The sequence below is a fragment of the Carlito syrichta genome, unplaced genomic scaffold, assembly GCF_000164805.1.
Source record: "Carlito syrichta isolate Samal-C Ts95f unplaced genomic scaffold, Tarsius_syrichta-2.0.1 Scaffold315756, whole genome shotgun sequence".
In the NCBI taxonomy this organism is placed as follows: Eukaryota; Metazoa; Chordata; class Mammalia; order Primates; family Tarsiidae; genus Carlito; species Carlito syrichta.
Genome location: NW_007259852.1, coordinates 176,652 through 200,587, shown reverse-complemented (window position 1 = coordinate 200,587; position 23,936 = coordinate 176,652). Strand labels below are relative to the sequence as shown.

General features: G+C 42.5%; 1 protein-coding gene across 1 annotated transcript in view; it reads right to left on the bottom strand.

The window, feature by feature from the left end:
- The window catches only part of COLEC10 (collectin subfamily member 10), a 36,174-nt gene extending 15,339 nt beyond the window's left edge, over window positions 1–20,835 (bottom strand). The window contains exons 1-2 of the mRNA XM_008073213.2: window positions 20,588–20,835; window positions 1,405–1,476 (exon numbers count right to left, since the gene is read on the bottom strand). Of these exons, the coding sequence (XP_008071404.1) occupies window positions 1,405–1,476; window positions 20,588–20,735 (220 nt within the window). The 5' untranslated portion in view covers window positions 20,736–20,835. The remainder of the gene's footprint in view (window positions 1–1,404; window positions 1,477–20,587) is intronic.
- Window positions 20,836–23,936: the final 3,101 nt, after the last annotated feature.

The window sequence follows — 23,936 nt, the reverse complement described above, 5'->3', positions numbered from 1 at the left end:
TTTAAATCAGCATTTTTCAAATTGAGGTCTCCAGGGTCTGTGAGTCTTTCTTCCCTTTAAATCAGGGGTCCCCAGTGCCCCGGCCTTAAACCAATACCAATCCATGACCTGTTAGGACCTAGGACGCACAGCAGGAGGTGAGCAGCAGGCAAATGAACAAAGCTTCATCTGTATTTACAGCCAATCCCCATTGCTCGCATTACTGCCTGAGCTCTGGCTCCCATCAGATCAGCAGCAGCTAGATTCTCACAGTCCTATTGTGGACTGTGCAGGCAAGGGAACTGGATTGTATGCTCCCTATGAGAATCCAATCAATACCCAATGGTCTGAAGCGGAGCTGAAGTATTGATGCTAGTGCTGGGGAGTAACTGCAAATGCAGATGAACATTAGCAGTGAGGTTTGACTGCACAGAGACTATAATAAATAAAATGCTTGCAGACATATCAAAACCCTATCAGCGAGTGGCAAGTGAGTTGACGTAGTTCAATTGTACAGCTGCATCTGGTGGCAGGCTCTATGTCAGAATCCAACACTTACTTTTGTCTACGCATGGTCCACCTATTATTTTATTTACTACTTCTATTCGTGCCTCTTTTTTTTATAGTGAGCTATATAATTATTTCATTTACATTACAAAGTAATAATAGAAATAGAATGCATAATAAATGTTATACGCTTGAATCATCCTGAATCCACCCCCACCCCCAGTCCGTGAAAACCAGTCCCTGATGCCAAAAAGGTTAGGGACTGTTCTTTTAAATCACTTCAGATTTAAAAGTGAGTGGTCAAGATGGCACAGACAGGGAACATTCCAGATGTTAGGAAGGTATGAAGACCTCCCAGCCCCCAAGCCTTGCTCCGCTCAGGCTCACTCTGGCGTATGAATGGAAACCTCTCCATATGACCTCCTGCGTTCTCATCATCTTGGTCCCACACCTCCAAGGCCCAGCCACTTGCCCCACAGGGACACACTTTTGTGTAAAAAGGGGAATTCAAGATAAAGAGAAGTCTTAGGAAGGGTGGTTGCATTCGCGGATCAGTCATCCTCTGTGCTTCTTGTCATCCTCCTCCTCAAACTCCAGGCCAACCACAGCATGTAGTCTAGCTATGGCCTCTGAGGGCGATGCAGCCTCAGCACGGCTGTGTTTCCATAGCTCCAAGCTTCCTGAATATCCCCAGAGACAGAGTTTCCCAAGGCCCCGGGGTACCCACCCCAGAGATTGTGTTGGGGTCCTGCTGACAGGCCACCTCATGTGAGTTTCGGATGGGGAGTCTGTTCATGGGTGGAGCATGGCCCACACATCTCAGGGCAGAGGGTGTTATGATAATGCCAATTGCCAGGGCAGGGGCTGGGGCTCCAGTCAAGCCCCGGTGCAACTGTCGGCACCACACCTTATACTTACCTTTTGGCCCCGAGCGGCCCACTTTGCCGTGCTTCCCCTCGTCCCCCAGGTCGCCCTTCACACCATCATCGCCTGTGGAACAGAAAACAAGAGAGTGGAGTGGGCACAGTCGTCACCCCAGTGAGTGTGACCAGAACCTGCCCTTGCTCAGCTGTAAGTGCGACAGGTCCAAGCAACTGGACAGTGAGAAGGACAAGGGAGAAACGCCCAGTTATTTTATCTTTCACTATTTTATTCTTCCATATCCAACTCCATGTTTGAAGAAACATCCTTGCTGTTGAGTCCGTGGGAAGCTGGTCTGGCCTGACAAGAGTAAATCCTTACTCTTGCTGTAGAATCTGGCAAATTCTGGATGTATGATATAGATAAAATGTATATATGTATGTCTAACTGCATGTATGGGAGCCCCATGGTTGTGGGTACGGACTGGAAAGCAAAGGTGGGAGACTGGGGACAAGCACAGTGACACCACACTCTGTGTGCTCAGCCCTGGGGGAGTCACAGGGGGTTGTGGCTCCAACGCCTTGTGCCATCAAGAAGGACAGGATGAACGGTTAGTGAATGACGACTCGGATTGGGAATCAGGAGTCCTAGATTTAGTATTGTGTCGTCACTGATGGCTGAACATGCCCTAAAGGCCAGAGTTTAGCTTACTGGCTTTGGACCAAGATGGATTTAGACTTGAGTCTCAGCTCTGCTGTTCACTCTCTGGAGAAACCTGAATACACAACATTCCTCTCTCTGTCTTACTTTTCTCTCCTGAAAACTGAACCAACATCACCTGCCAGAGTGGGCTTTTGAGAAGTTCACATAGGATAACATACCCAGAAGACAGGGGCACCATTGGTGCTCAGCATGGTGGCTACTATTAGACCTTCCTGCTGCGGTTCCCTCATTCTTGACGGGAGATAGGATCGGCTCTCCTACCTGCCTGGTTGTTTAGGATCAATAAGGTGAGCGTGTGAATGTAGTTTGAAAACAAAGCTGACACACATGATGTCATGACCAGATACCTATACTATTATATGGCCATCTCACAGCATGAGAAAGTCCTGTTCACCACCCAGGGAAGAAGAAGAAACAAAGACCTCTAATTACACAGTTTGGGCAACTGTAAAAAAGGACAAAATTATGAATTTTGCAGCAACTTGGGTAGATTTAGAGCCTGTCATACTCAGAGATCTATCACAGAAACAAAGAACCGAGTACCACATGTTCTCACTCATAAGTGCGTCCTAAACATTTATCACAATACTACAAGAGAGGTATCAATAGCAGTGGGGCACTGCCAGGGGAGGGAGGGGCACATAACATCACTAAGCGTACCTGATCCTAAACCAGGAGAAGTTAGGACCAGTGGGAGGCCCAAACTTCACCTGCAAGTAGACCACTTATGTACCTAAGCCTGACTTGAACCCCACACCTTTAAAATAAAATAAAGAGGGAGAAAAGAAAAACAGTTTGGGCGAGAGAAAGTTGTGATGCTCATGGATTTATCCAGAACAAAACATGGCCAGAAATTCCCTCCCTCCCTGCTTCCCTCCCTCCTTCCTTCCCTCCTTCCCCTTCCTCCCTCCCCTCCCTCTCTCCCTCCCTCCCTCCTTCCTTCTGAGCCTAGAATGTTGAAACTTTACATGAAGGCACCAGCACTGTGTGGAAGAGTTGCATTTCAGGCTGAGAGATTGGTCGGGCATTGAAATGCTTCACAGAGAAGCTATAGACACCTCCTCGAAGGCTTTTGAAAAAAGAATGCACGGGTGATTTCTGTGGCCAGAGGGGAAGTGGGTGGACTAGATGGCATTTTCTCAGCTAAAGTTAACAGTGGCTATCTATTGAGCAATTATCATGTGTGCCCAGCCGGTTAAGGAACTGACATGCAGTCATCATAGCAATTCTAGGGGGCAGAAACTATTGTCACTCCATTATATGAATGAAAAAAATGAGACTCTACTTGGTTGCTCATCTATTGTCACAGAGCATGTTAGTGACCAAATGAGGATCGAGCCACATGTTTTTCTCTGTCCCTCTGGATCCCTAACAGTATATAGTTGTCCCTTTCGACCTAGGCATCTGTGGCTCTTAGCAGATGGCAGATTTTAGAGAATTTGGCACTTCTTGTTCCTGTTAATCAAGAAAGATAGTGGCAAAAGAAAAAAAGCTTATCATTTGAATGACTTAATTCACAAGAAATGTATCCTTGGGGCAAGCTGGCATGACTGAGACCTGGCTTTGTCACTCAAGGGCTCAGCTGTGGGAACTTGGGAAGTCTGTTAGCTTTTCTGAGCCTTTTTTCAGTCATCTGTAGAATAGACAAAATAACACTGCCACCCCCCACAGAGGGTGTTTAGCAAAGGTAGAGTTAGAAAGGTGTTTTCCTTCAGGAACGTCTTTCTAACACTCCCAGGCTGGTCTAACTTCTTCCCTTAATTACCTCTGTTCCTTAAAATATCACTTTATTCTGAGTGGAGTGTGTCAGGAGAACTTTGCTTACCTTTCCATCCTTCTGTGACCTGGGGAGCATTCAGGACCATAAGCGTTTTATTCCAGCATCCCAGAATTAGCATTAGTACCTAGCTCTGGTGCTTAATAAGGATAGCTGGACCAGATATACTTTGTGGGAGCCGTAAAACATTTTACAAACAACAATACTGTGCATTGCATACGCTGTGCCAGAAGCATTCTTAGTACTTGACATGCAATCTATCATCTGAGCCACACAGCAAACTCTGAGTTGGACACTATTACAAGCTCCATTTTACAGATGAAGAAATGGGTTCCAGAGAGGTTAAGGAACTCACCCAGCGTCACACGGTTCACAAGTGGTAAAGCCCAGGATTCAAGCCAGGGCATTTGTCCTCAAAGCTCATGTTCTGAACAAACTGTATGGTTCAGAGCAAATTCCCGCCTTAACACTTTTGGGCCATGGATCACTCTACTGTACAACAGGACTAATGATGCCTGCCCTGCTTACAAAAAGACAAGTTCAAAATCCAGCATGCATGTGAATATAAAAGCTGCTCAGATGTGAACTAAGGGTGCCACTGGTATTTTCCCCTCCTCTTTCTCTTCCCTTAAGCTTTCATTCAGGGGTTCAGCTGGTGGCAGCCAGTGAATGACTTAGTAATCTGCTGCTGCAGACTGGCATCTGATGGACATCTGGGAGGATGACGCAGGATTGCTCTTTGACCTGCATGAGGGGGTTTCCACCTGGTGGCCAGTGCTGCTGAAGTAAACAGGTGGCTCTCCAGCCTTCTGCTTGGGTCCTGAGCTCCTTGGATCTTTGGAATTTGCTTTAATGAGAACTGAAGGAAAGTGTAAAAGCAAACTTTGGATGGGACCTCAGATAACAGTTGTCTGCAGTTGTTCTCTTGGCAGCAGTTCATTGGGTTAGCCGGGCAATTTAGACTTCTTTGCATCATTAAAAATAGCCACGTGCATAAATGAAAGCTATAATCCGAAATAACCTATTTTCAGTTTCACAAAAATGATTTGCTTGGTCTGTCCCCCTCACCCCAGGCCACTAGCAGAATTCCTATGGAGCCTACACTTTTTTAAAGCCTTTTAAAATTGAATTATATTTTGAACTCAGGTCAGTACTGTATACTCAAGGGAATTGAGTAAATTTAATTATTAAAAATTAACAAACTTCCATTTCCATTGTCAAAACAATCTTGTAGACTGCAGGAGGCTGTCAGTAGCCTTTCTCGGGTCAGTCACAGAAGTGCCAGGTCAGTGTTCTCTGTACAAGACAAGGACCCCGCCTCCAACACACCCTTCCTCATCTGCTTGCATCTTCTTCTAGCTATGCCAAGTGCATCCATATACTTAGAAATTTCAGCAGTCACGTCGATCACTCCCCAGACGTCACATGTCACCAGCTTTGCTAGTGCAGTCACACAGAGACCAACTCCAGTCCTCTTCCTTCACAACCTCAGCACCTCCCTGAACTATGCAGGCCTCTTGGCTATTGTGGGCCTTCTCCCCATGCTTGCATTTCATCATTTCAACGGTGCCTTCTCCTTCCCAACTCCCTTCACCCCAAAACCCCCCCACACTCCTCACCCCTATCTCAAACTATTTCAATTGGGTCACCTCTGCACAGCTTTCCCTGAGACAGGAAGAGTACACTGCCTTGGTTAACAGAACTCTGGAGTGAGCCATTTTATTTATCAGAGTCTCAGTTTACTCAGCCATAAACTGGAGAAAATAATCCCTATCTTATTGAATTGTTGTGGATGGAAGGTGGACAATGGAGAAAAGTGTCCCATGGAGCCTGGTTCGTTTGGTAAACATGTCTGTTTCTGCTTTAATGAGAACAGAAAGGAAGTGGAAAGTGATTACTCCTTTGTGTTCACTATCACAATCTCTATCCTATGCTCATTTTGTACTTTTTACTCAACTATGTGTTTTTTTTAACTTTTTACTATGAATATCTCACACAATTAAAGATAGACATATTCACCCACTACTGAGATTTAACAATTGGCACATTGTTGTTCCTTCATCTACTTTTTTTGTGAATTGTTTCTTTAAAAGTGAATCACGAACACGACATATCTCCCTCAAATAAGCAAGTGTCTGTAAAAGGCCAGAGCAGGATTTTGTGTCCACATATGAATGTTGTATCAACCTTAAACTTTAACAGGCTGCAGGTATTTGCAAAGCCGCCTTCACTGATTCTTGATCTCCTTACATCAAGTCCGTCCTGCTGTGCAATTTACGATCTGATAAAGAGAAGTGCATACTTGGAAAGAAAAGTAAATGTTCACAGGAGGAAGCCCGAATTCTTTGAAAACAAATTGTGACAAGTCATTCCATTTTCTCTTGTGAAAGAATGAGTAGATCAAGAAACTACCTTGCATGGTATGACTGGAAGAAGATACATTTCCACTGGTGACTCACAGAGGCAGAGGTTCCTAGAAAGGCAAGATGACACTCCCAGGCAGCCCATGGGTGTTGATCCCATGTATTTGGGGTTCAGATCCACACTATGTTGTGTCCTGGCTTTGTGAATTTAACTGTGATATCTAATCCCTTGAAGCTTCTGTTCTCTCATCTATGCTTGGAGATGACCGGGAGTGCCATGTGTTACAGAGGCACCCAGTGCAGGGTTCTCTCACTCTGAAACACAGGTTACTTGCATTCACTTTAATAGCTTTGTGATGGAAACTAGGGGGAAGTTTTCTTTGTATATATTTACTAAAAGCTTGAAAACAAGCAAGCATGAATTCTGAATAAAAAAGTTGTAGACAGGATTGGTTTGCTGTCTTCATGACTGGAAGGCAGCTTGTCTGTGGGAAAGAGAGGCCCAGCCCATGACCAACCTTGCTTAGAAACAATAACAACAGCAGGCTTCTCAGGAAAACAGAAAGATGTTTATAGGGCAGCAAGACAAGAGCCTTCTCAGAGACTTTTTTGAGATTCTTCCCTAACGTTATCTTGTGTGGTTATGCTGAATGTGCTTAAAGCAAGATTACTCAAGCAAAACAATGAACACTTTCCCAATATATTTACACTGTCAGAAAATATTGTTTCAAAAAGAACCAACTGCATCTTCATCCACAGGAAACTGCCTGCCTTGAAGTATAAGAGCTGTCCCAGGGAGAATGTTGTTTGCAAGATAGCAACTCTTCACAATGATGCAATTTGCAGAGGGGCTCCACCCTCAGAAACCTTGTCTATTAGCAGGCAGGGTACCCATCCCAGCTCCCCTCTGAAAGCTCCATACAGCCAACAGAAGAAGAACTTATAGTCCCACGGACAGAGGTTCAAATCCTGAATTTGCTGCATAACAGCTCTTTAATCTTTTCTTTTCTTCTTCTTTTTGAGTCTGAGTCTCACTCTGTCACTTAGGCTGGAATGCAGTGGCACGATCATGGCTCACTGCAGCCTCAACCTCCTGTTCTCAGGCAATCTTTCCGCCTCAGTCTCTGTGTGGCTGGGACTACAGGGGTGTGCTGCCATACCCAGCTAATTTCAAAAACTTTTTTTGTAGAGCTGAGGTCTCACTATGTTGTTCAGGTTGGTCTCAAACTCTTGGGCTCAAGCAATCCTCCTTCCTCAGTCTCCCAAAGTTCTGGGATTATAGAAGTGAGCCACCATGCCTGGTTTCAGCTCTTTAATCTTATACTATATAATTTATACTTATATGTTAATTCAAAATATAACTGAGTTTATTAAATAATAGAATTTATAAAATTTTATTAAGAAATTTGTCAAATTGTTTAATACATCATTTAAGCTTTCATGAAATCTTATGCTAAATAATTAACCGTCCTGCTGTAGTTCTCTTTCCTAGGAAATGGAGATGCTTACCCTTACCTCATAGAGCTCCTTGAAGATTAAATGAGATTACAGATGGTAAAGTTCAGAGAGTTCCCGTGTGGGTGTGCACTCCCTTGTCCATGAATACTGTGTGTCTCATGAGCATCTCTGACTTCGTTTACTTGGTATCCACTCCCCAAGCTTCAAGTAACAGCTCACCCTTCCCGTAAGAGATCACTTTCACTCATTCTCTGTCCATATGGCTTAGAACTAACCCATAGGAACACTTTCAGCAACTGATACGTGACCCAGAAAGAGCCCAGACATCTCCACTTGAGGACTTTGGTCAGAACTTTCTGCAGGGGCCTAAGAGAGGATAGACTATCAGTGAAGTATCTGGATCTATGTGGACACTATGAAGAGATAGCCTGCTTTCCATGAAGTCATTAGAGAGGAAACAGAACCCAGGTGTGAAGATGGAGTCCAGAGCCCCTCACTCAGGCACCTGGATCCAGCTAGGCTTGGATTCCTTCCTGCTCCATGAGTCCATGCATTCTACTTTGTTTGGTTAGTTAACCAGTGTAAGTTTGGATTCTGTTAGTTTCCTTCCTCATGAGACTGCCTGACAATGATCAGGAGAAGAAGGTCCCTTCCCAGGAGGTCAAAGCCTCAGGAGAAGTTGGCCACGAAGGCAGATAATGACTGTGATTAATGCTCAGAATCACTGCCATGGGAGCACAAAGGAAGAGACACCTACCTCCACCTGCCCACACCCAAGCTCTTCCTACTCTTTATCAGCAAGAAGTAAACAGAATCCTGCAGGCTTAGCACCACCTGAATACACTTACATCTCAAGTTAAGTCAAAGAAAACAAGACAATGCAAATTTGTCATTACATTAGGGCAGACTGGTGTAAAATGTCCTTGCCAACCAAAGTTCCTGTGAGTTTTGCCTTCTGTGGAACTCATGTACCTTGCAGGGCCAGTGCCTGTGTTCCCTCTTCTACCAAGATGTCTTCTCAGCATAGGACTCTTGCTTCCATCTCCTTTTTTGACCATCAGAATTAAATTCCCTCCCCAAAGGGTAATCCCTCGCACCTTATATCTTCCTGCCACACTGTTGTGGATGATGGGACAGGTCAGGGATGATAGACAGTTGCCTGTATATTCCGTGTACTCAGCCCAGAGTCAGGGAGGCGGTAGGTAGGTGCCTGCTCAATAAAGGCTGTCAAAATAAAAAGAGTAGTATCCTCAAAGACAAGAGCTTTGTGACAATGCAGTCAAATGCATTTGTAATTGACTGAAAAGTCTTTCTTGATCATGGCCCACTGAGCTGACTCCAGTTGGCCGCAGGTATGTGGTGAGGGCCTGTGACCTAGAGAGGCAGCCCAATCAACATCCCCACTGCCTCTGCTGCTCCCACAGCCTGGAGTGGTATTTTGATTTTCTCTTCAAATCGTCTGCTGGTCTTCCTGCCTTCCCTAACTCCACCGGTTCGATACTTACATCAGCGTTGACTGCCCCCTTCTTCCATTGCATCTAGATTCTGGATTCTGGATTCTTATGTTCATTCATTCTTTTCCTCCCATCCCTGTGGCCATCAATCTGCCCCCTCCTGGCCTTCCACCATAACCTGCTCTTACAGGGGAATCCTAAAGATCTCCCTGGTGTTTTATTCATGGTTGTATCCAAAAAGCCTAAAACCGTGTCTGTTCAGAAAATAGTCCTTAGAATATTGGTTTTCTTGGATCTGAACTTCACTTTTCCAAACCATACTACAAGTTGATCTTTATGAAATCACATCCCCTTCATGCCACTACCCCATTTAGAATAGTTCTTCTGTGTTTATAGGCCAAGTCCAGTTTAATTAGTTTCATGCATGGACCATGTCACAGACTGGCATTCATGGAAGTTTCCCACCTTACTTTCTGACATTGGCCTGCAAGTCCTTCAATTCCTACCTACCCTGCTTGTTTATCATTCATCTAATGTCTCTCCATTCCGCCTCTTGGAAAAGCACATGCTCTCCTTTCTGTTTAAAGTTCGTCTATGTAGAGAAGAACTCAAAAGTCATGAAGGAGAAGACAGACACATATAACCACATGAGAGATTAAACATTTGTATATGGTAAACAGTACCATATAAGCATACAGTTTGTAAACAAATGGTAGACAAGAAAAAATAGAACCCTGAGCCATAAAAAACAATTAATATTTTTTGTTGCAAAGAACTTTTGCAAATTGTTTCACCAAAAAAACAATAAATGAAATGAAAAGATGATCTAAAATGTAAACAACCAATAATAGATAAAAGTGCCTAAACTGACTATTAGTCAGAGAAAGATATGTATATATAAATATCTATAATATGTTTCGCCATGAGATTCACACCCAAGATACTGAAGAAGCAGAGAGCTGAGTGTTCTCATTTGTTGTTCTTGGAAACAGAAATTGCTACAACATTTCTGAAAAATAACATCTCAGTAATTATTAAACTAAAGAACATACATACCCTAACTTACCTCAGGGAAACTCTTTTACAGGAATAACAATGAGAACAAATGTGTGCACAAGAATGTCTGTAGTGGCAAAAACAAAACAGTCAACAGCCTGAAGATGTATCATTATGGGACTGATTAAAAATGCAGTGATTAAAGTTACATTGTAGTGATTAAAGTTGTATTAAAAATACAATATTATGCTGATACTAAAAGCAATGAGTTCATAGAGCAAGCATCACATTACAAAATAATACATATAGCTATCTCCTCAGGGCACCATATGCCCGTATACATGTGAACCATTTGGAAGAAAGAATAAATAGAAAGAGTAAAATTAGAGAAAAGTATTAACACTGAGCTGTGTGGTTATGAGAAGTGGGTTCAGGAGGGGAGGGTGACCATGAATAGAAAAAGCTGTCAGTTTGGTCTTTACACATCTTAATTTTGCACATCTTTATGCATGTTACCCTTACAACAAGCATGAAATACTCTTGCCGTCTAAAAATGAATAATAAATAATGTAAATAGAACCATGGCCCTTTCTCCCTTTATAAATTCTACCCATGAGTCCTCTCTCAAGTTAAATTCTCAATTCTCTGAATTTATTGATAGAATTGTATCCTCGATAATTCGCCATCTGGCTCCTTGCTACTACTTTCTAATTGTTGCCTTGCAGTATTATTTAAATAATACATTGTTATTTAACTGCATGTATTAATGACAACTATTTAATTAGAATGTAAGCACCTTTTGATAAGAGAATATATTCTACACTTTGCTCTTGAGTGGTGGTCAAAAATTCACCATTTGCTCACTCATTTACTCATTGGCCAATTTGTATTATGTTTCTACTAGCTACAAAGTAGAGTTGGGTCCTAGGGATACAGCAGCAGCCTGGACAAGATATGATTCACGTCCAATAGTGTGGCAGGGAGGCATGAACAGAGTCTCACGAATGAGGGAGTCACTAAAGGAAGACGCAGTGTGTCTTGGCAACCAACAAGGCAAGAATTTGGAGAAATCAATGGCATAGGAGCCAGGAAACCTGGCTTTTCCTCATCTAGATTGCCTCTTCCTCAAATGACTAGGTAAAATATCAAATAAGAAAATAGAATGAAAGTGCTTTTCCAATATTAGTATGCTCACCAAATGCAAGGAAATCCAATATGTGAGGATTGCTTTATCTAATAATATCTATGTCAATAAGTATTACAGGTAATGTTTATAGGTGCTGACCAGGCCAGGTCTAGTCACTGCTGTGTGAGACCATGATCTCCACTTACCCTTATTGTGTCCCATTTGTTCCAGGGACCTGGAAACTCCATTTCCCCTTCAACTAGTTCCTGTGCAACCCAGCAAGGAAGAAAACTGAGGATTTCAAGGGTCCTACAGTCTCTATTAATGTAAATGACAGTGTCTACACCTTGTCTTCAGACTTTGTTGGCTCAAAAAGAGTGATGATTTGGAGCATGCAGTTATGGGGGGACTAACACTGTTCTTAATGAAAAATACGCATGAAGGTTTGTCCGGTAGGTTTCCTCCTGCCTCCACACAGATTCATTAGTAAAAGGCATTCTTAACCAAGCCCATACAGACAAAAACAAAGGGAAATTCCATCAATGCAGGACCAAGTGGCACAAGTCTGTCATGCCAAGCAGCTGCTGAGAGCGTGGGATCTGAGATCTAAGGGCCTGGCTCTGGTCCTAGCTCCATCGCTCATGATGTGGAACTTCAGTAACCACTTACATCCTCAGACCTCCATGTGCTCATCAGTAAGTCAGAATAAAGACTCCCTCACAGGGTCATTATGGGGTAGATATGATCATGCACAGGGAGGAATTGGGATGGTGCCTGGGATGTAAGGCAGATTCTAGAAACATTCCATCAACCAGCATCACCCATATGGCTGAGTAAAATTTTTAACCATAGAAACTGGAGGGGTACAAAGAAGAGGATGGCGAGGTACTCTTTCAGCCTACACTTTGGTGTGCAGATCCAACATCCACGTTGATGTGTCTTCCAGAGAAGATGTTTGCTTTTGGCTTCGAAACGTCTACAGCACTGTAGCATGCAATATTCTGTCTGAAATTCCTTTCAGTACAACGAAACAAGTTTTTTTTAAAGGAGTCATTTGTGATTAAATGTAAGTAGTAACTGTACTGCTTTATATATTCAACATTCCAATCTACAGATGTCTCAAGCATCTGTGAGAATGATAGTGCCCTCTCTGATGACCACCAATCACTAACTGAGATAAAATAGAAAAGGTGTAAGTCAAGGCTATAGGTTATGTGATTAGCTGTTCTAGAAAAATAATGCCTAAGAAATAGGTAAGAGTCTCACCTCCAGTTGCCCACTGGACTACACCATTGATGTCCACAGGCAAATTCAGTACAGCTAAGAACTCATTATAACCTCCCCATTTTGCTTCTGATGTGCCTCTCTAATGTACCCTGTCTCTCTATCCCAACAGTCCTCATCCAGCTCTTGTTTTTAGTGTATATCCCACCAAGACCTTCTCACATCCTTCAGTCTGACTTCTACCCTGCAGAGAGGTTTATCTGCCTGAAAAACAAATCTCATGTCATTCTCCTCAACACTTCCATTGGCTCCCCTGGCTTATCTATCATTTGGTTGGTTGGATCAGATTCAGTTTTACAATTTCTACAAAATAACTGTAAAAACTGAATAGAAAAAGAAGAAAACCCGATGTACAATGGCAATTAGTTGAGTAGACAAGAATAATAACTTTTTACGTACACTGAAGCCACCAAAGCTAAAACAGAGAAAATAATTCTGAGTCCTAGCTCATGAAAAGATCACTTCCACACAGCTAAAATAGACAGAACAGCCTTAGCTCTTCCTCCACTGGACATTCCTGCTCCAAGACTTAGGGTTCCTACAACCAAAAATTGAGTCAATAGCTTTGTTGCACTGGTGATGATTTTGATATAGCAGAATACTATGCCCTAGCCCTTCGCTCCCCACTCATATGTCTGTATTCACGAAAATGAGGCAAGATATAGGAGAACAGGCAGTGATCTGACACATTTGGGAGAATATCTTCCCATTAATAAAGCCCTGTAGACAGAGATAGGAATACTTTGGCAGCCATGAATGCTGGAAATTTTGTTTTGCATGCACTCATCTGCTCAGAGTTAAAATATTAGAGAACCAGGAAGAGGAACACGAGGCAAATCCATTCCTGATGCATGTTAACCAAAATTTTCAGCTCGTTTAAATTTGGAAAATAATAGCCACATCTGCAGTGTGCTCAGTACACTCCACGTGAGGCTGATTTTGGCGTCTTTGGTCTGTGTCTGTGGTCTCATGCTGGCTCCGGCCCAAAGTCACTGGTGTCATTGTCCAGCCTCGCTCTTCAAGTGATGTACATGCCATATAACACTGACAATTTGGCTCCAAGGGACCCCTCTTTGTGGTGTATCACAGTCTCCCCATTTCTTTTGGAACTTTCACTTTGGTTTTGGAGTGCATTGTCACACTTGCTTTCCCACTGCATTTCTCGACTTCTAGTGGACATATGGGTCTCCTTCTTTTGGCTGTCCTATCATTTGGGCACCTAGTATGTGGCCTGTTGGAAGAGCTGGGTTTTCACAAGTTTTGGCTCTGAATGGCACAACCTTTTTCTAAATTCAGCTTCATGTCAGGCCAGACAGAACAACAGTGTTGATACTGTTTCTGACCGCACCCAGTATCGTGAAGTCTTGCACATGCACTTGTCCCTGGGGAAAAAGTAAACGACCTGTGAAATCTAGACATTCTTGAATGCAGATGACAATGAGAGTCATCTCTTCAAAAAATTTGGTGTCCTCTGGACATTTAACCTGCCTTATTAAGATACAGCTGATTTCTCCTGTGATGACATCATCTCATTTTACAGATCTCAGCACCTCTCATGGACTGGGCTGATTAAGGTCCTCTCATTACAGTTAGAGGGTAGGGTGGGCACAGGCTTTCTCCTCATAATACTTGCTCATAGTTGTGCCACCAAATCACACACAAGAGCAGCAAATGCACTTTCGTTTCCTTCTTTTAAAGTAGACTTACTGATCCCTGGATATGTCAGTGGAGCTAAAATGACATAATAGATGAAGCTTTTGGAAATCCTAAAGACTTATGATCCTGTAATTTAGCAGATACAAGTATTGCCAAATGGCTACAAGAAAACTCAAAATGATGCTTCTAGAATTTTCAACTCAAAAACAATCGCAATAAATAATTTGAAAAAATAAGTTATTTAGATATGACTTCACTTGAATCTCTGAGTGTCAGATTTTTAATTTACATATTTATAATTCATTTCTAAAACACAAGAGAAAGCTATAAAAAATGATTTAAATAATTTTATAAAACTATTGAATATTGCAAATCAAATAGGATGCAAAAAACAGATGGACTATAACCATGGGTTAGAGTAGCATGAAAAGGTGTGGGAGGGCTAACCAACCATCCCAAGTGAATTACCAAGTTCCCACAAGTAGGATTTCAAAACATGAATAAGAAGAATAATAGACAAGTAATCTGCATCTTCATCAGTGACTCAAGGCCAACAGAACGACCTGCCTAGTCACAGGCAGCAACTATACAAAGATGTTTCTTAAAGTAAGAAGAAAGAACAACACACAGGATACCAGCCTACCTCTCCCTGGGTTTTGCTGACCTGTGGCTGACTCAGATTAGAGTCCTCCAGCTGAACTTGTTTCTCCTACCACAACCCTACAGAGAAGTGACACTACTATCAACCCATGTTCCCAATGAGAAACTGAACCATGAGTCCTAACTCACTGAATCCCTGTGACCACCCTAGGGGTATTTAGCTGTTTTTATCTCCAATTTGCTAGTGAGAACACCTTCTAGTAAGGTGGACAAGTACAGAGAGGAGGCGACATCCGTGACGAAGAGGGTGGTCTCAAGTCCATGAGCTCTAAGAGAATCAATGTTGACCTTGGAGAGGGGGTTGATGATAGGCACTACATTGCAATAAGCAGCAGAAAGGGTGGCTTTCCCTGGTAGATGTCTATTGGAGGGCCGCCTTCACAATCCATGAGACTTTCTTTAGGGACATGGGAGAAAGGACAAAGCTTATGGTGCTTGGTGACAGCAGGGGGTGCTGAGAAGAAACACCATGGCAGCTCAGCTACATACTAAAAATGTTTTAATCTTCAGCATGAGCATCTGAGGTAGGCAACATGATCTCTATTTTAAAGATGAGGACGTTGAGGAGTAAGGTCACACAGCAGTTAAGTGGCAGAGTGCAGATTTGTACTTGGTCTTAGCATTTAGAGCTTAAGTTCAAGCCAGACACGTCTGTCTCCACAACATGGGATAGTCTCCAACACCAAAATGCGGGTACCTGTCCCCATAACCCCTGCCAGTGATTGATAGGCATCCACATCCCCACATAAGAGAGCAGGTGAGGGAAACAGCGTGTTGAGTTCATAGTAAAGTGAAACAAGTGGTTCTTCTACCACTAAAGACCTCCTGGCCAGCTGCACCCACACTGACTGACTGGGGCTCACATTTCCCTTTCTGACCCACACTCAGAGGGTCTTCTCGGCATCTGCCTGAGGAAAAAGGATACCAAAAAATGGTTGTGGACATCCACAAACTGAGATACGAAGGTCAAAAAGCTGAAACACTGACAGCAGTGGTTTGTCCTCATGCATAAGATACATATGAAAAACACACTGAAAGAATCCAGGAAATTAATACGATTAATGAAAATGTTTTGGGAAAATCCTACCTGCTTATCCTTTCTAATAAAGTCACCAGAAAGAAACGAGCAGCTTAACTGTTATCAAGATGACGGAGTTAGATCAAGTCTATGTGGTGTTCACACATCAGCCTCACAGAATGCTTTATCTAAAGTTCACTGAACAAGACTAATGGATCATTTTGCGCTAAACAGGAATGATATGAGGCGCGGACAATGATGTGACCTGGTGGATGGAACCACTGCTCCAGAAACCAAGATTTGGAGCCTAGTTCTTGCTGTTCTAGATGCTGGCATTGGGTCTTGTGAGAGACACAGCCTGACTCCGCCCCAAGAGGTCATCAAGGGCCGAGTGTGTGGAGGGTCATGACAGTTCCTTGCAGGAGTATGCAAGAACACTTCAAGGGTTTTCTGAAGGAGTTGTGTTAATAGATCAAGGCCCCAAGCTAGAAAGTTGGAGGTCCTCCTTGGAAAATGTGGGTTAATTTATTTGATCAGAAGCAAGGAGCACCATTTTGCATTAGGCGCTCTTTTAGACTTAGGCAGACACACACCCAGGATGGGTATCCCTATCCATCTCCAACACTGGCACTCCAGGGCCTCCTATATGTGTAATATATGAGAGACTGCCACTTAGCAGTGAGTCTGGGAAAACAACGTATTAGGAGCCTTGATGGAGGGCATAGGGGTTTTGGGCAGGACCTGGCTGCACAGCCAGCACTGGAACTGAGACTCCCATGAGCAGAAGAACTCCCCTTGGGGAGAGTGGGTCAGGTTGAATCGGGCAGAGGGTGCACCAAGTGCCACAGCCTGAGCAGGAGGAGCAACAGAGAGCAGCATGAGGGCAAGACTAGGCAGAAGGTCAGGGAATGGCCTAGGAGAAGGCGGGTGGAAGGGGACCTTGTGGACCACGCAAAGACATCCCTGAGAGAACAGCCCCTACCAAAGAGCCAGCAGACGCCACAATAAGCAACAGGGTGAAATCATATAATTGCCAAACAAATGAATGCAGTAGTTGAGTTGCTTACCAGAGAGGAGATACACTACCACTTCCAGGTTCTTAGCACCTAGCACGACACAGGGTTGGAGTTGTGTGATGTCACAGTCTCAAGCATTGTGCTACCCATTTTTATCACCAAGAGTGGCCAGTGCACTGTGTGTTCACACCTGATTATAAACCTATTATACAGCCAGTGCAAACTAGTGATGTCATGAAACAACACCACATCAGGGTCAGAAAGTCTGGGTTGAGTTTCAGCTATGTGATGAACCCATGGACCTCCCTCCCCCGGGCCATATTGGGAGTTTTCCTTAGGTCTCAGTTTAAAGAAATGGCCTCTGCTGGGAAGTTGTGGAAATTAAATAAGAATATATGTCAGCATTCCTTGAAAACTGTAGAGCATCACCCAAATATTTCTTATTGGTTTTAATTTTTAACATTCCTTAATTTTTTGTTAGCATTTTCTGTGTTCATTCCCCTTTTCCTTTCTATTAAAAAAAATTTTTTTATGGATAAATAACAGTTGCTACATATTCTGTCATTGTTGTTTTGAAGTAAAACCACTAGAGGTCAGAATTTCACACAAATTGTTTAAAGAAACTACTAATATGGGGAGAGAGGGAGAGAGGACATTTTCCTACTAAAAGGCATAAAATAATAAATTTAAGGCATAAAAAGAAAAATAATAATGGCTTGGAACAAATAATTTTTAATAATTCACAAAATTGTTTCTCTACAGACTTAGATACGAAAGGAAAAATGAAATAGAATTTGTTAAATATTTCTGATGTCTACACAGCTTAAAGTTTACATTGATTAATTGTATATTATTCTTAAAGCAAGTCTGTGATGAAGGCTCATTCTGAAAATCAAGAAACTGAAGCAGAATATATATAATAATATGCTGAGGACCAGACAGATGGACTCTCCTGGCTGGTTTTCCACTAAGCCATGCTTGGGAAACAATACTGTAAAAATAATGTCTGTATATTTGTTAATACATCCTATGATTGGTTAACATTACTGGTTTTTCACTTGCAATTCGAAATAATTTATTTAGTTTCCATTCTCCCAAATGAATTTAGGAAATATTCCTTTGACTGTTTCCCAGAGAATTTAGAAATTTCTGAGCACAGTGCTACAGTGCTAGCAAGTATGGTAATGAGAAGATTAGCCATGGAGAAAAATATTAGATCACCTTGATCTTAAGAAAAAATTTATTGAAAGAAAGTAATAGCCTAGTCCTTTAAATGTTTACCTAGACACCAAGATTTTTTATTTTATTTTATATTTTGTGGAGCTAAATATATAAATCTGCCTTGTTTGGGATAGGGAGGGACTGTCACAGGATTCCTGAAGGAATGAGGTCGGGTCCAAAGCAGCTCATATCTTGAGAGAAAGCTCATGTCTGGCATCTGGTGTTTCCACAGCATCTAACACGGCGCCTGGAGTAGAGGGCAGGCAGCAGTGCACATACTTGATGTGTATACCCCTATGGAAACTTGCATGTAAAAATCATAAGTTAACTGGGCGCTGACCTCACAACTTTGCACTCTAATACCCAGCTTGACATGTAGGCTCCAGTCCCAGGACAGACTCCTTGTCTTTACTTCAGACTGTTAGCATCTAACATGGTGCCTGGAACTCAGCAGGTGTTCATTGAGCTCCAAAAGGAGGGTTCTTTCATGAACAGGAAAACCTGGAGTCCATCAGTTGCCCCGTTTCAAGGCTCAGAAAAGAAGGGGAAACCACACCCACACCCGAACAGATCCCGGGTTTCAGAGCAGCCCTGCCCAGCCCCTCTCCCAGGGACACGCATCCCTGTCCCACTACATGTTGAGTGTCACCATCTCATGATGTCCACAGTTGCTTAGGAAGAAAGTAAAGGAGGCATCCGTTGTCTGAAATCTAACAGGTTTCTAGTGAGAAGGAAAAGGTTTTGTATAAGGTCAACAGCATGGGGAGGAGCTCTTGATGCCACCTTGCTCATTCAACGTGTAAACTTCATGAGGTTGAGGTGACAGCATGAGCCAAAATGGTTCCCAAAACTATTTGAAAGTGGACTTCTTGCTTTTTTTCAGGAAGACTTCAGATTTTTACCTATGCTTTGTAAATTCTCAAAAATGTACGCTAGTGGGATTCTTTACCAAACACATTCTTCAGGGTTCTCTCCTGTTTCTGCCAGGTGTGCCCCCTCCCAGGAATGCACATCCTCCTTCCACCTAAAGAGCCACACCCAGGTCCAGCTCAGATGTTCCCTTCCCAGAAAGTCCCCTTGACCTCTGGTTCCTGATGATCATACACCCTCCATCGTTTGCAACACTGACATATGGTGTCATGCTACAGGTGCCTAAATAGTGCTAAACTCGTGACAGGATTCAGTATACGTGACTAAATGGGAGTAAATGAAATGACTGAGTTGGAATGCATTCTACACTGGACACTATTTTAATATCACTTTGCCTATTTTTCTAGTTTGAAAGCTGCAGTTTCTCTGCAAGGAAAATGGCTTCACAGGTCTCTTCCCAGGTGAGTTCAACATTTGCAGGGACAAGGAAATGTTCATTTCTCCCATCCCCCACTTTCCCTGTGGGACCCTGGAAATATTACTGAGTCTCTATACTCCCTGCAAGGTCCAGGAACAGTTTTAAGTAAATACTTTGTTTCTCATCAAAACTTTCTGTTCTGAACATTTGCCCTCACATTATTCATTTATTCACCCAAGAAATTATTTGGAAGAGCCAAGGTCTCATTGTTCCTCCCAGCATTTATTTTATAGTATCAAAGGTTAAGACTTGTATTGCGAACTTAGAGGAAATTAATTCACTGATTTAAAAAAATGCACTTTAAGCAATACACATTTAGATAACTGTCAAGCACGTGGCAATGCATTTCTGATTTTTCTTTTTGGAAAGACCCTTTCTTCTACTTAAAATTTTAAGCAGCTGCAATTCTTCCACCCAATTGCCCGGAGGCACATGGCATGAATTACTAATAAGGGAGCACCAATCTGCAGTGCAGTGACCGCTTTCAGAGCAAAAAGAGAAGAGCTGAAACCAGGAAAACAGATTTTTTTTATCAGCTAGCTGCTTATGGCATATTTGGACCTTGGCTCTACTTAGAAACATTTTGCCATGTTCTCTCATTCTTCGGCCGAAGGCATTTGGCCCCAAAGACTTCACTTGCAAATAAAGAAATATTTACATACGACCTCTAATTCTTGACAAAACACTTCCAACCTCTACATCAGAACCCAGAAGCCCATCAATTTAGGAAAGGCATATATAAGATTTAATTTTGACTGCACCAACTTTTGCCTACACAGCTTTATCATCGTCAGTGTGAGAAAAGAGCAGGATGAAGGCAGCTGAAGAGCAGAGATGTCCCCTGGAGATGACACCTTGACCCTGTGGCTACCCCAGAAAGATGGGAGAGGGATGTCTCCTGCGGATGAGGCCCCTCAGATGCCTGCCTGGCTTCCCCTCCAGCGTCATCTTCCCTAACACCAGGGAGAGCTTTCAGCAAGCAACAGCCCAGATCTGGAAATCCTTTTGATTTTCCAAAATAGAAAGACAGGGGAGGAAGCCCAGGGGAGAGAAGAGAAAGCTATGAAAAGCCTGGGTGGGGCTGAGGGCTGAGGGGAAACCCCGCTTGCTGTATATGAACGTTTGGTTTTCCTTCCTCACCTTTGGGTCCTGGTGAGATCGTGTGTGTGGCACAGACATCTGCGGTAGGACGGCTGTCGATGTCCAGACCCAAGCTCTGAATCTGCAGAAGAAACAGAACCAGAAGGACAGACTGGTGTCTTCGACACAGGGCTGCAAGGCCGTTCATGGCTGTGGCTCCTCAGCAATGGGGTCCCCCCTTGAATGCCAAATAAACAGCTTTAACTTTAAATAAAACCTCCTGCTTAAGGGAAGAAAGGGAAGTATTTGGAACACGCATTCCCAAAAAGCTACATATCCTAGATTGTTTACTTTCTCAGTGTTCCAACTGGACCATACATTGTCCAGACTGTTTACTTTCGAGTGACAACAGTTTACTGAAAATTATCTCTGAACTAAACCCTCCAGTGTCCAGGTCAGTAGAAACATCTCTGAGAGCAAGGAGGCTGGAGATGCCTTCTGCTAAGTACTTGCACTGACAATTTAATAGGCTGTGTTGCATTTAAATGCTGGGTTCCAGAAAGGTCGTGAGCTGGAAGTCTCCTATTAGCTATATGTTATGCAAACACCATGCTGGCTTGGAGGTTTTCGTAAGGTGATTCACATTCCCTGCTGGTGCCAGCAGAGCACTATTGCCTCCAATGCCCTCTGTGACCTGCTTCCTTCTCTTGATACCAAGATGTTATCGTGAGATTAAACCCGTAAGGAAAGAACAACCAGCTCTTTTCTGCAAAGAAATTTGGCATTAAGTATGAAGACTATCGACAATATTAGTAACTGCCTTTCTGGTACACTATCTCAAGAAATATTCTGAAATGAGGCAAAGGTTTATTTAGAGATGTGGCAAAAAGGGAAAGGGGCACTGACTGCCCAACGACGCATTAACATTTGGCAAGTTACGGTAAATAGAAATACATGAGAGAGTGTGACATGCTGGTTTTATTGAAATGGGGTTTCTAGCAAGTTTTTTATAAAGTGGAGAATAAAAACTTGTTATATTATGTTCCTTTAAAAGTCCAATAGATGTAGATGTATATAGATCAGATATAGACACGGATGAATAGTGATTGAGATCGCTCGTGTGTGTGTGTGTGTGTGTGTGTGTGTGTGTGTGTGTGTCTGTCTGTCCCTCTTTGTCTCTCTCTGCCCTCCCATCCCACCAATCTATAACCTGTACAAATAGTTTCGGTTTGGTAAGATATTGAAAGACTAGAACCATAATCACATACATCGAAGAGCCTTCGAAAAGGCATGCTGACTAAGAGCTGGATGAAAGTGATGTTGGGTCTAATTCCCTTGAAATTGGAAAAGGACCTTACAGATGCTAGTAAGGCTTGACTGCTAAAGAATTAGACCTAGGAGATGTTGTTACAGGCAATAGTCAATCTGAGAAATATGGGTGCACTAGTTTCCTAGTGTTGCCATAACAAAGCACCACAAACAGAGAGGCTTAAACCACAGATATTTGCTCTGAGGAGCTGCAGTCAAGACTTCATCCTATGGATGGATTTTGGGATGGAAGGGTCACAATTCAATCCATAAGGACAGGCTTATATTGATGAAAGCAATCTTTTTATAAGTAGTATAGGGAGAGGAGGGAGAGAAGCCGGCATGGATTGCATAGTCATGATGCACAGGCTGAGGGGTAGTCTATCTCACAGAAGGCCCCAAATAGCCCTGTGGTTTAGACAGTAACCCTTATATTTGGCAGAAAAGGTGGCTGAGGCTCAGACTGGTAAAGCAGTTTGCACAAGGTCATTCACTGAAAAAGAAATTTTAAAAAATCAAATAGATATTATTCCCTGGAATTTCTGCTTTTAAAATAGTATTTGGTTTCTATAGAGGTAGATATTCTCAAGCTTTGAGGAGGCATTAATTTTCACAAGTGCTTAAAATTTCCAAGGTGGATGCATTTGTCAGGTTAACAGTGATGGGAAAATAGAATTAACAGAATGATGTTAGAAGCTTCAAATTTTACATCTGTCACAACCAGATATGTGACATTAAACAAATCACTCAATTTCTGTGGCCACAAGGCATATAGAGTTTGGACTTGATATTCAATTTGCTTTTTAAACTCTATGATTCTTTGAAAAACCATGTTCTTTAAATTGTTTAGACTACTCTAAGACTATTTCAATTCTTTTCTTTCTTTTCAAGCATTCCCTTTCACACAGTGAAAATAGAATCATTACATTTATACATAGAAATTCACTGGGAGCAATTTGAAACAAATATAGTCCTCGGTATTTTTCCTTGGCATGGCCCATTCTCTTGCCAGCCTCTTCTTACTCAGTGAAGTATATGAATATCTATCTATATCCATGTACTCCGTACAGCATGTAAATATCTTGCTATGTCAATGCATAAAATATTACAGCAAAATTTAAATAGCTACAAAGAATCCATGATGTTTTACATATAAACGTTACTTAATCAATCAGTGCCTTATTTTTGGGAATGTATGTATTGTCGATATTATTAATATAAACAACACCATGATGAGCATCTTTACAGCTCAATCTGTGTGCTGTAGACGAAGACAAACATATATGACTTGATGCCTCATGGAATGTGGAGAGCCACAGATAAAAAGAAATTCATAAAAAATCACATGTGTTACAGTCATGTGTTACTCACTCCTCTCATGCCGCTGGTCTCCAGTATTAACTTTTTCCTGAGCTGGCTAGGAAACTACAGATTCCTTCTTCTTCACTGATAAACAAAAGGAACTCATACACAGGTAAGTATTCAAAGAAGAGAACTTTCATGAACCAGAGGGAACTGTTCTTTTAGCAAGGATTTATGAAAAAAATGTGATCTTAAAAGTTACTCTGTGGCCTCAATCTGAATAACTGAAAAACATTTTTGTCACTAAATAAAACTGTCATTTTTTTTTTAATCGCTTTGAGGAGAAAACAATGAGCCTGATTGAATTTAAGAGGCAGGGAAATACAGAATGAAGACTCTATGCGGGAAGTTGAGAAAGTAGGTCTTGAGTCTAGGAGGGAGCCCGGGGCAGGAGGTTTCCACTGGGAGATGATACATAGAAGAAGATTATGTGGAGGCTGCAGGCAAAAGAAGAACACTGAGTGAGCAGTTCCAGAATATAAACGCTGAGCAAGCCTGAACACAGAGGCCGAGGGAGGAGGAAGGGCTGGCATGTAAGTCAGAGAGGTGGCAGATGTGATGAAAGCCAAGGAACAAGGGAGTTTAGACACATCACTGATGCCAGCAAGCTCATGGAGCATGAGAGGAAGGCCGAGAACCAGGCTCTGGGGTCCAGGAGTCAGTGAATCATGAATAGGACCTGGTGCATGAAATAGGCTGTTCATTGAAGAGACATCAGAAAGATGAGGGAACAGGGCGA